The 13187-nt window shown below is 38.4% G+C and overlaps 1 protein-coding gene across 2 annotated transcripts in view; it reads right to left on the bottom strand.

Moving 5' to 3' along the window:
* LOC110048771 (uncharacterized) overlaps positions 1-13187 on the bottom strand; it is a 45557-nt gene that overhangs the window by 8654 nt on the left and 23716 nt on the right. For both annotated transcript variants that reach the window (XM_089298410.1, XM_089298411.1), the window contains 5 exons: positions 11979-12133; positions 8148-8202; positions 6524-6722; positions 2440-2592; positions 208-374 (listed from right to left, as the gene is read on the bottom strand). In XM_089298410.1, coding sequence (XP_089154536.1) covers positions 208-374; positions 2440-2592; positions 6524-6722; positions 8148-8202; positions 11979-12133 — 729 coding nt within the window. The remainder of the gene's footprint in view (positions 1-207; positions 375-2439; positions 2593-6523; positions 6723-8147; positions 8203-11978; positions 12134-13187) is intronic.

The following is a 13187-nucleotide window of genomic DNA, read 5'->3' as shown; positions in this document are numbered from 1 at the left end:
TTATAAGATCTAAAAAATCTTGTTGTGTCACATTATTTTGCCGTCTTATGATAAATGACTTCATGTAAGGGACACAACTGCCACTAGTTTCTGCACTTTTGTTATATCCTGCACTGAATTTAACCCAGTAAAATACCTGGTGATAACTATTCATAGATGTTAGAGAATGCTTCTTTTACTGTACCAATCTGTCATACATGTATGTACCTTCAAGCTGTTATTTCCCACATGTGTTTCCTCAAAAACTTTGTTGTCTCGATCTTCTTTTGGGATGAGCCCATCCTCAGGTTCTGAGTCTGATAATGAAGACAAGTTGATGATTTCCTCTGACCCTTCACTGCTGTCTGAGAATAATTCTTGTTGTGCTTCTGGCTCTGTGACAATGTACATAGAAAACCACAAATAAAACCTCCTATATTGTTCATCAAAATCCACAAAGAAAGTGACCCTGATATTTTTCAGTCATTTCATTTCGAATTTCAGGTGGCTCATAGTACTCTAAATCATCCTCTGCTTGGCAATCTACCTCCGCTATACTGTCTAATGAAAGAAGTGAAATACACACAAGTCTGATTTTTAACTTGGAACCAGATTTCCACCTGATCAATTACATGTAGATTACTGTTTGTGCGGAGTTCATTATTTTTAAGGTGGCTCAAAACAGTTCCCAAAGTATCAGGGTTTCAGGGACTTTCAGGGACAAAAATGGCAGGGTGAAATTTTTTTGTATTATATAATTTTAATAAGCATGATAAGATGCAACTTTTGGCAAAGTTTTAAAAAAAATCTGTAAATAGGGTTCAGGGCCACCTTAAAGTTTTGAAAATTTAAGATGACTTTACGTACAGAATTTTTTAAAACTTTGCCAAAATTTGCGTCTGATCGTGCTTATCAAAATTTGATAAAATAAAATAAAAATTCACTGTGCCGTTTTTGAATTATAAGCATCTAAAGCTGTCATTAAGGATGTTTTTAGAAGGTCATACCGTTGCTGTGGTAAGCTATTGCAGTGTTGGAAATAAGCACTCGCTCATGTGAGTGTGAAAAGCGTAGGGCGAGTACAAATCATCAATCACTCGCCTGTTTGGTGAGCATGATTTTCTTTTTTGGGAAATTACTTCTTAGATTTTGAGGACACTCCTTTTGATTTTCCATTTTTGCGAGAATATCTCTTAACGATTGCTTTTATCTTAACTTTTTTTATCTTTTGAGAAGCCCAAACAATTTGCCAATAATACAGAACATAGTGTTTCATAAAGAGACAAAATGAAATATGGCTTTCTCCACCCAGTGATAATTTACGGTTACATGACTATGAAGGGATACTGCTGGTCTCTAGTTGAGCCAGCAGTAATGAGTGCATGAGAATTAGAATTGAAGATTTGAATTTCACGACGATTCATCGTGAAATAGAAACTGCTTTGAAAATTGAAGGAAAAAACGTCAGTCTCCCATATGCCAACAAGTTGTTAATTCCAATGTCTTAATTCTATGGATATATGCGAATTTGGTAGTGCTGCTGTTCGGTTAGCTATTTTTAGTTAAACATACAGAAATGTGAAAATACTTCCCAAGAATGTCAAAAGTTGACGATAAAAATGAGGATAACAGAGTATAATCGGTCCACAATCTTAAGGAGGTGTTTCGTAAAAAGGACAAGAAAGCCTAACATGAAATGGCAAGCTGGGCCTCTGCTATTGTGTCATGAAAATGATAACAACGTGTTCACCAATGACTGGGCAGTTTTTTAATGCCATCATTGTAGCGTCAAGTGATTAAGAGTGGCTATAATGACCCATCAAAATCTAAGTGCTGGAAACTGTTTTGAGTGTTGTATACAACAAATATATTGTTCAGCAAGACCAAGTATATTTATATTCTCGCAATTGCTGGTTTTTACTGTCTCTGTCATGCCACAAAAACATCGTAACCATCAAGAATCTGGGATATGATAGATGATTGATATGATAAACAATCTCAATGAGATTTAGGCCTGTATGCTTTTTCATATGTGTATAATTCAGAAAAATGGTTCACCCAAAATTAATTCATAGTGCTTTGTCTGAGACGCCATGATGGTGTTTCTCAGGGGGGCACCAATATTAACAAGAAGTGGTTTTAAGGAGCCAATGGCGAACCAATGATACAAATTACATCCTCTGGGGGTTAATTTTAGCACGCAAAATGTTCAGAAGCCAGTGGGTGAATGACACTCCTTTCATCCAAGATAACACCTGCTGCTAGAGCAAAATAATAGAGGCCTAACATAACAATATCTTAACAGACCAAGTCTTCCTGTGCCTTTACTGCTCTTTCTAGCTGCATTATCATCTTTCTGCATCTTTCCTCTTCTTGATATAAAATCGTACAGGCGCCCCATCTTTGACTTGTGTTTGTTTGTCTCCATTTTTTCTGAGAAGTGCTTTATTTGCAACATACCATCATTATTTGGGCGGCTTTTCTTGGTCACTGGCGCATCAGTGACCTCAGGCCTTTGCCGTGGTGGTAATGGAGGAGGTGTCTCCTCTTCTTCCTCTTGGTCCTTTTTATCCCTTTCAACTGCAACTGCTTTACTGTTGTGGCCTCCACTTTCTAGAACATAGTCACATAATCAAGTCAAGTTAATCTTTATCTACACACAAATAGTACCATATTTACACTAAGGTCTTCCTAAGAGTCCTGTTACTTTATGTTAGCATACATTTACTACAGAACTAATACACTAAGAAATATATAATGCCATTTAAAAAATAAACCTGCAAGTTATCAACACGTTTTAAAGAACCAAAATGTGCTTTCTGGTATTCAAAAACACCGATACAACTGAGTTACCAGCGTTTGAAGTCAGATCGATCCAGGCAGCAAAGTCCAAGAGCAATAATAATCCTCTCGTGAGTTGTGGCCCATTTGTCAAGCATTGCCAGCATCAAAGTTTGGAAAGCGAGAACTGATTCTAAGTCCGGGCCAAACAATCGCTACATGTCAACACCACATATCGCAACATTGTTGGGTGCAACATGTTGCGCGCGTTTGGCCACCCTGTTGCAACGCGTTGCAACGCGTTGCAACATGTTGGTTGTCGTTGGCTCAAATTTAGCCATTTTCAAACTAAGCCAAAAACACCCAACATGTCGCAACAGGGTGGCCAAATGCACACAACATGTTGCAGCCAACAATCTTGCGATATGTTGCGTTGACATCTTGCGATCGTTTGGCCGGAGCTTTAGACTTAAGGCTGGTTCCCATATGATCACAGACGATCGCAGATCGCAAATCACAGATCACAGACGATCACAAAGAGAGTTGTTCCCATAAAATCGCAGACGATTGCAAACGATTGCAGAACCGACTGTTGCATACATTTCGGACAGCGGAAGTGTCAAAATTACACGCGCGTTGTGCTGGCGGGAAAATCGCAGCAAACAATATGGCGGACGTCGAGGAGGAAATTTTGCTGCAAGCAAATTTATTTCTTCTTTTAGTCAACCTATTTTGAAATTCCCTTGCCACTGCATCTCGCCCCGATCCAGAAGGTGGTGTTTTCAATTGCTTCAGATAATGACCATAGGCAGTTCTCATGTTGCGGAATTTGACCTCCGCCTCAGCCGCCGATAAATTAAATTTCTCCCCGATTTTTGCCCAGCAGTTAGCCTTTTTGTTTTTGTCTTTGAAATCTTTACTGTTACGTTGGTAAACGCATCGCACAACTTCCTCCATAAATTTCTCGTTACTAACGTTACCTTGTTCAACGCCAGCCATGTTTACAACAAATAAGCGGTTGCTTTGTTGTTAAGAAGCATTGAATCATGGGTCGGAATTCAAAATATTATGGGATACGTTTTGATCGTAGATCTTTGGTTTCCATATGATCATAGTTAGATATGATATGATCGCACAATCGAAATTGATCGCAGACGATCGCAGAAGTGTGTTTCCATATGATCGCAGACGATCACAGAACTTTTGCGATCTACGTTCCGCGATCATCTGCTATCATATGAAAACCAGCCTTTATAAAATATGTCTTGCATTGACCGCCATGTTTTCCCATGCATGCATTGCGATCATGCTCAATGGACGTTTTGTAGTTTTCGTGGCCTGGTAAAGAGCAATCTAAGTAAGAGAAAGTGGATTTTTCGAAATTATTGACACAACGAGTCCAACAGATAATGGCCAACAAGTAGACATCAATTGAAGCCTTCCCTGCCAAAAGGGCGTATAACGCTTTTAGGGCCGATTTTTATTTTTTTACAGGATCGAGCTAATTTTTGGCAGACTGACTTGTTTTGACATGAAAAGCGTCGTTCCGTATGTTTTTGTTGATTTGCGCTTCGTTTTCACGAAATAACGTATGCAGAAAAAATTCAGTTTTTCAAGCGGCACCTTTTGGAGCAAATCCTTCGAAGGTGGATTGCAATGTGACGCGAACTTAAATGGTTACTTTCAGCAGCTTCGACAGCACATTTTATTTTTTTTAAATAGATGTTTTTATTTTTGAAAGAAGTAGCGAAATAGACCGGAAAAGAAAATCGACCGACCTCCTATTAAACCACGACAAAACAAACTCGAATCCGGCCCATTCAGCGCCTTATTCGCTTGCGCTAACGAAGCAACCGTAAGAGAATAGCGTAATTATATGAATAATAAAACTTGTATCAGTTCGAACAACTAGCGGCAAATGCCATGCTTTGGTGACTTCATCGTTTGGGAAAACAAAAGGTTTCTTTTCTTTTTCGTTCAACAAACGATCTCCAAAAGATACCCTTGGAAAACTGAGTTTTTTGCATACATTATTTCTTGAGAACGAAATGCAAATTAACAAAAACAATTACGGAACGACGGTTTTCATGTCAAAACAAGTCAGTCTGCCAAAAATTAGCTCGATACTGAAAAAATTAAAATCAGCCCAAAAAGCGATATACGCCCTTTTTGCGCAAAGGCCTTCAATTATAGCAGAAATTTTATTTCAAACTGGCATGATTTGTAGTGTTTCGAACTTTTGGGATCAAGGGACAGAACCCTACCCTCAGGAGTCTCGTGAAATCAACATTTTACTCTGCCAAAAGTCAAATGGGCATCTCTGTGGTCACGCATTCTAGTGAAATCAACATTTAACTGATTCTTAAGTGAGGCAAAGCATCTTTGAGCTTGCCCATTGATGTGAAATCAACAGGTATGTGTTTTTTACGTGAGATCAACATCTCTGAGCTTTCGCATTGACGTGAAATCAACATTTAACTGTTTCCTTTAAGTGAAATGAGCATCTCTGTGGTCATGCATTCTCATGAAATCAACACTTTACTGATTTTTATGTGACAAAAAGCATCTTTCAGGTTGCCCATTCACGTTAAATCAACATTTTGCCATTTTTTGAAGTGAAGACAAAATTATTGCTTTGAAAACTTGAAGTGAGACAAACTTCTTTGCTTGTTGTGGAACATAAACTTGTTTTGAGCTGTTTTCTGGCAATTCAGCGAAAAAAGCAAAACATAACCTAAAATTCCACATAAGGCAGATATGCCCTTGGGCCTTCAATTAGTCAAGGGGACTTTCACAGTCAGTTACAAAATATGACATGTTAATAATGTTTTAACAGACGGAAGGGTTCAGTTTAGTTCCAGTTGAGATCAGTTGAGGGAATTTTAAAACACACTCCAACTCTATACTAAATAGGGCAAACCAAGCTTTGCATTATTCAATGTGACTTAAACTTTATTGACTAAATAATAATATGTGACTAAAAGTGAAGAATGATCATCGCAGTTAATTTTCCAGTTTAAGCAATTGGAAAGAAGAAGCCTGAAAAAATCAGGGCTTCAACGGGATTCGAACCCGTGACCTCCGCGATACCGGTGCGATGCTCTACCAACTGAGCTATGAAGCCACACATTGGGAGCGAGGTCAATTAGTTGAGTTCATATCTTCCCGTGAGGAGTGAAATGATGTGAAGTTTATATGAAATAATTCATACATGAACTGCGGTTGTAGATGAAAGTGAAGAATGATCATCGCAGTTAATTTTCCAATTTAAGCAATTGGAAAGAAGAAGCCTGAAAAAATCAGGGCTTCAACGGGATTCGAACCCGTGACCTCCGCGATACCGGTGCGATGCTCTACCAACTGAGCTATGAGGCCACACATTGGGAGCGAGGTCAATTAGTTGAGTTCATATCTTCCCGTGAGGAGTGAAATGATGTGAAGTTTATATGAAATAATTCATATATGAACTGCGGTTGTAGATGAAAGTGAAGAATGATCATTCTTCCCAATGTGTGGCCTCATAGCTCAGTTGGTAGAGCATCGCACCGGTATCGCGGAGGTCACGGGTTCGAATCCCGTTGAAGCCCTGATTTTTTCAGGCTTCTTCTTTCCAATTGCTTAAATTGGAAAATTAACTGTGATGATCATTCTTCACTTTCATCTACAACCGCAGTTCATATATGAGTTATTTCATATAAACTTCACATCAATATGTGACTAGTTGGACTGGTCACATTATTCAATGTGACCAGTAATAACTTACCAGCACTGGTCTGTAAGTGAGTGTGGCAGTTCTCTGCTCTCTGATAAACATCTGGCATGAGAACTCGTACACCTTCTAGAATTGCCAAATATGTAAAGCGAAGCTGATCTGGTGTTTGGATAAGACCCACTCTGTATTGACGTATCTCTAAAAGCATGGCTTTGATGTCAATTTGATCCATGTCCCCCATACCTTCAACCTGGTCAACAAAGAGATAGCTCTAACAACACTAACATGACTAAGTACAACTATTGTAGACTAGCTATGCCCTTCATGTAACATGTGACATCTCTGGATAATCTAAGTTCAATAACCATGATAACAGCAGCTCTTAAAATACACCAAGTATCTCTTCAGTTCTAAGGCAATAGCTCAGACAAGACACTTAACGAAGTTGTACATGGGCTGCCTTTGGAACAGTATAATTCAGGGAAACAAGGTTGAACTTGGTAAATAAATCGTGTCACCTCCACTTGACAGCAAGCGGTTTGCAGAATCAACAAGGAGCTATTTCAAAAAGTAGTGGTGCTTTGTCTCCAATCCAGAATGATTAGAGTGTTGGGAAATGTGAGGAAACCTGGGTTTTAGAATATACTGTATGAGAAGATGAGGAAATTATTTACAATTAGAACACAAAAATTTCGAAAATTTAAGGTGGCTCTGAACCCTATGTACAGAATTTTTTTCAAACTTTGCCAAAAGTTGCGTCTTCTCATGCTCAGTAAAATCTGATAACGTAAAAAAATGCCACTGTGCTGTTTTTGAATTATAAGCCCCTAAAGCTGAAATTAAGGGTGTTTTTAGCAGGTCATACTGTTGCTATGGTAACTTATTGTGCCAAGAAAATGGTAACAATGTCTTCACCAATGATTGGGCAGTGTTTTGATACCGTGATTGCAGCATCAACTGACAAAGAGTGGAAAACTGTTTTGAGCCACCTTAAGGTGGCTGACACAGTTTTTGATACCTTTGTTTCATTCACCTTTTTCTCTAAAATCCTTGATCCTTTGGTGGCCAAAATATTTGTAACAACTTCTCTATGTTGATACCAGAAATACAAAACTACAGTGTTTAATTCACTTATTTCCACACCTTTATCTTTCCAGTGATTGCCTTCTCACTTGTAGCAATTCAACTCCCAGATACCGACATTTTAAAACAACACTTTAACCGAATGGAATCAAACTAAGTACAAGCCCACAAGTACACATTGCGGACCTTTTTTTTGGAATAATAGTTTTGAGTACTCATCAAATTTTGAAAATGTCATGGGGTGAAATGTTTTTTTCTGTAAAACATAGAGAGGGTTCAGGGTAGCTGAATAGGTGTTGTCCAAGGCAATTATACCATAAAAGTATATCAAAAATGGGTGTGCATAGTGCATAGTGTAGGCTATGTCTACAAGCCTTGAAACCCTTTTGCAATGTTTTATTCCAAGTACTGTTGCCCAAATCACGAGCATTTTGCCTGAAAAAATTTCCAAAACTGGGGAGGGAACTGCACCACCCCCCTCCCCTATACACCTATGGACAATGTTAAGTGACAATGTTCCAGTTTGTGTTTATTTCAAGGGAAAGCTGAACAGAACTGCCAACAAATGTAAATGCATCAAGGAGTGGCTTACCTCTGTCAGAATGGAATCCACCATTACAAATGTTCCTGATCTCCCTATGCCAGCACTTAAATACCAAAAAAAAAAAGCTCTCACTTCGTATAAGAATAAGTTTATTCCCTCAGTAATTTCAGTGGTATGAAACACGCAATAAGCACAGTTAACCATATGAATGAGAGTGCAAATAAGGATAATTTTACACTAAGAGTAATATTTAAATCCTTAATTACTTGAGCTTTCATGCATGGGCAACACTGTTGACACTCAGGTTTTTCATTTCTCTTTTGACTGAATTAGTGATCACTGGTGGGACCATGACAGTAAGGAGCTGGTGTTTGTCACTTAGCTTACATCCTTGGATGCACAAATATTGTGGATATGATGCAGGACCTCGTTGATGGATGAACTGATCAAATGATTGGATAGTATAACTTAAGGAAAGTAGAACAGAGCTTGTTCTACTCATTGGAATATGCAGTAGAAGTAGATGACAGGTGTCATTCATGTTGGAACATGGTAGTAAGAACACTACTGTGTCTCAGTCCATAAGCATGCAAAAATCATGGCCAATATCTAGCCATCTTGACCTCATGCTTGTCAATAACCCAAACATGTATATACAGGTATTCCATGAGTGTCCAAGTGATGTTATTAAGGTGGCTTGATGTTTTTTTTTTGTTTTTTTTTTTGAGTGACAATACTGTTCAACTTTGAACTACAGCAACACCATTATCAATCCAACAGAAAATCTACCATTAGAGGTGAGCTAGATGAAAGTTTCAAATGACTTATCTTTAACAAGATCTCAGTTTCCACCGCAGCTTTACGACGTCATTGTTGTAAATGAGAGAAGATGTTTGCCCGCAGAATATTAGGCTTTAATTACCAAATCTCTTACTAACACAAAACATGGTGGCCAACTGCAACCACGAGGCAACCACAACGATTGCAGGCTCATATAATAAAGTTAAATCACACTACATGTACAACACAATGGATTATAATGTAACACAACACTCGCAGTGTTCAAGTGTCTAGAGGGCCTTTAAGAGGGCCTTTTGCAATGTCATTTACACCACAGTCATACCCCATTTTACGTGAGACTGGATAACTTATCATTATTGGGATAACTCTGGATATGCAACATCATGATCTACATCATGACATAGTTGTCTAAACATGTCTCGAGAAAATAATTGTGGGTGAAATGTCAAGGTGTCAAAATACAACAAAACCAAAGATATTTTAAAATGTTATTACAAACTATGTCCACAAGACTTCACTAAACCGCTGGTCTTTTTCTTTTCTTGTTTCACCCTTTTTTGGTGAAGAACATCCATGAACTTATTTCAGGTTTGGAACCGATAAGAACATGGTTTTTGATGTTACACGATCTAGTTGTTTCGAATAATTAAATTACATCCGATGGCTTACATGTTGCGTGTTTGTAATTCATAAAAAAAGTCTTCGATTTCTCTGACGATATTTTACAGCTACCCTACAAGCAGAGTTGCTTTGATCTTATTTGCAACCTACTGTGATTTGTCATCCAAACAACCACGCACTCAATCTAATGGAGCTGAGTTGCGTAAAGCACACTGTCTAGCATTCGTCTTCAGAAAACAAGAAAAACATGTTGGGCAACGTGTAAGGCGACAAGAAGTTTACGAGGGAGAGTTGCTCAATTGAGAGTGTGTTAGCACGCTCTTCGCAGAAATAAAAATGAAGTTTGGGCCCGCGAAGTGCCTGCTCGCAGGCTAAGACTAAGAGTGTGTAAATCCATTGGAGCAGTGCAGTTCATGTAGCACATCTGTTGTAACGGGTATTGTCTGAAGTTGTATAAGTAACACGCATATAAACTAGAATAACCTGTAAGCCACACATGTCTGCATTGCGGACCTATTTTTTATGAAAAGAGTAATTTGCAAATTTACCAAGGACAATTCAATATGTGCGATTCTGTCAAAGCATAAACTTCAACAATGCGTCGAAAAATGTTTGGAAACCATTATTTGCATTAATTTAAGTTAGAATTCTACTAAAATAATTAGATTATTCGCTCTCGATTTCTATGAGGCGATAGTTGATTCAGCCTTCAGCCTCATCAACAATCACCTCCTAGAGATCTCGAGCTCATAATCTAATTGTTAAATAGAAATACGAGTGAAAGTTTGTGAGAACAAGAAATGCTGTGGGAACACGAACCGCACGCAAGTGTTTCCACAGCTTTTTTGAGTTCTCCCAAATTTTGACGAGTGTTTCTATAACTTGATAGAAACACAGAGAACATGTTTTCTATTTCCTTTAGCAACGAAAAGAAGGAAAACAACTTGTTAACTTTGATCATCAAAATGTAAATTCTCTTTGCCCTCGTCATCATTACGTCAACAGCTCGCACTAGTTCTGTGTTTCTATCGAGTTATAAAAACACAATTTTTTAACCAATCAGCACGTGTATTTTCCTAGGGTGGTTTTCTAATTTTATATTTAAATTGAATTTGAGTATAAACTTGTTGAATGTCAGTCAGAGCATTCTTGAGATTTCACTTGTTAACATACAGTTTTCTGATTCTAGCTGGATTTCTATTCGCTGGCTCCTGAGGAGTAGGTAGGGAGTCAAATGAATAACGGCAAATTTGTGACTGCTTTTAGCACAACATTGCGCTAAAAGCAGTCACAAATTTGTTACTATCCATTTGACTCCCTTCCTACACTTGTCACACGCACCACAAAAAAATTGCTATTTAAATAAATATGATATACTGGTAAATGCAAAATCAAAGAGATGCATATCTCATGTCACATGAAAAAAATCATTACGACTGGCCAAAAGGCCTCATCTAGAAGGCAGCTGATAATTATTGACTTTCAGAATGAGATGGTTGAGAAGTGTGTTGCACGCAAGGATGTGGAAGAGGGTGTGAAAAAGGGGGAGAGGGAGGCGGTTCATCAGATGGGATTTTGGTAGAAGGTTGGGAGAAAATTACACACCTTCTGTCATGGTTCAGTTTAGACAACATATAAAGTCAGCTTTCTATGTCTGTTACAGCTATGCATATGTAATAGTGAACATTGAAACCAGACTGAAAATGGTTTATTATAAAGAGCAAAGCGGCTCACCTTGGATAAACACTTTTGCTGTAGTGGAAAGATGGTTGAATGAGCAGGAAAATAAGCAACTGAATCTTGATAACATTGAGTGAAACAACACTAAATGAGTGTTTGTAAAGTTCTCCAACATTGATGTAAAGGTGGTGCTTGACAGGCAACCACTGTTTGGCACAGGCCCGTTGGCAGGGTGGTTGTACAACCTTGTGCATGGTCGTACAGGACCAAGGGAGGCCCTGGATACTTTCATTGAAGCACACAAGCCATGAGAGAGCTTGCAAATATTTTCTACAAACTTAAAACCACCCCAAGAGACTGGGCAAAAACATCTCTTGATGAACTGGATAAGGTTGAAAGACATTTCAATCAGAGGAAACTCGTATTGGAGTGGTTTGGTATCAGAGTCCTTGCGCCTGAGTGCGAGGAGGATGGAGAAGTGATATGGCATCTTAGAAAGAATACACCAGAAGTGTTGCTCACAGTCGGAATTTATGATGGGCATGTGTTTTTGATCAAGGACATCAATAGACTGGCAAGAACATATGTATGTAATGATTGCCAAGCACGCTACAAAAATTGCATTTCATGACAAGAAACAGCGTGACAGCATCACTACTGTACAAAAATGCTCATGTTTCGATTTCAGTGAGCATCGGTGACATGCTTGAATGTGAGCCCACGCATATCTGTGACACCAACCCAAAAGAGCTGATCCGGAAGTTTATGGAGACCTACCTGCAGTGAATGACACAAGGTCCCACATCAGCAGACATGACTCCTGTCTTGCGCACCTCAAACAGAAAAGCCAGAAAAGCAGCAGGTGATGTTGGTACTCCAAAATCAGGCCATGTTAGATAATGAAAGTGGTAAATAGAGCGTATCTCCCCAGTCTGCATAAAAAAACAAAATACACATTAGTAATAGTTATCACTAAAGCTGTCCCCTTTAAAGTCTGATTTAATTAACTCACACTTTCATTAGGTGCCACACAGTCTGCAGCAATATTTAAGCACTTTCCTGGTTTCTTCTGTGACAAATTTACAACTTGACAAGTAATGCCACTAACTCGGGAAATTTGTGGTCTCCCTTATAGAGACAATTAAAGGAAGAAATCAACAAGCCTCTCAAGAAAAACAATGCGATTCCCTTGTTTATCTGACCCTGACAAACACTACTGTAGTTTGAAAACAGCAGATGATATTTGTTGAACAAACACAGGTTCTTCCAAAAGACATGAAGTTACAGTGGAGTTTTTTGTACTTAGAAGGGAGAAGTGTGGCTACCTGAAAAATAGCTGCCGTCCTCGGCCACATCACAGGACATAAAAAAAAAACTGTGTGGCTTTGGGGATGAAAAGGGAGTGTATAACCCTAACCATGCTAGAAACACATGCGTCTTACGTGTTGGGTTCTACCATAACAAAAAGTACTAATCATTCGAGTGTGATCCTGTATGAAATGTATCTCCCACCTAATATATAGTCATAGATTGGAAAATCTAGACCGCTGTCAATATCAATTTCAGCCAATCAAATTCATGAATTTGGTAGTTCCTGGTCCTTGTGAGATGGAGCCATATAATAAAGAATATGGCGTTCTCTGGTAAAAAGTATTAAAAACATAAGCTTTCAACAGCCGGTCTACTGTCTTTGATGCATAAAAATATGTGATAAAATGAAACATTAAAAATTTGAATATAGAGAGTAATTCGCATAAATGTAAAACTGCTGCATGTAGAAAGAATGTTCAAAAGAATGCTAAAAGTGCTAAAATTAATGTTTGTTTCAAAGAATGTTGTTTTGCCTTGGGAGTGGGCATGAGTTGTTATCAGTCTCAACAGTTTTTGCCCTGTGGCATGATTCAAGCATCTTTCTGGTGTGATAGTTTCCTTTGTCAATGATTGCGGAGTTGTCAAAGTCGATTACATGGTCAAAAGTCCATGCAT

The sequence above is a fragment of the Orbicella faveolata genome, unplaced genomic scaffold (genome assembly GCF_042242905.1).
Source record: "Orbicella faveolata isolate gen_17 unplaced genomic scaffold, um_ofav_v1 contig_3, whole genome shotgun sequence".
Taxonomy (NCBI): Eukaryota; Metazoa; Cnidaria; class Anthozoa; order Scleractinia; family Merulinidae; genus Orbicella; species Orbicella faveolata.
The sequence above is the reverse complement of the archived record's forward strand: the minus strand, read 5'-3'. Positions and strand labels throughout refer to the sequence as shown.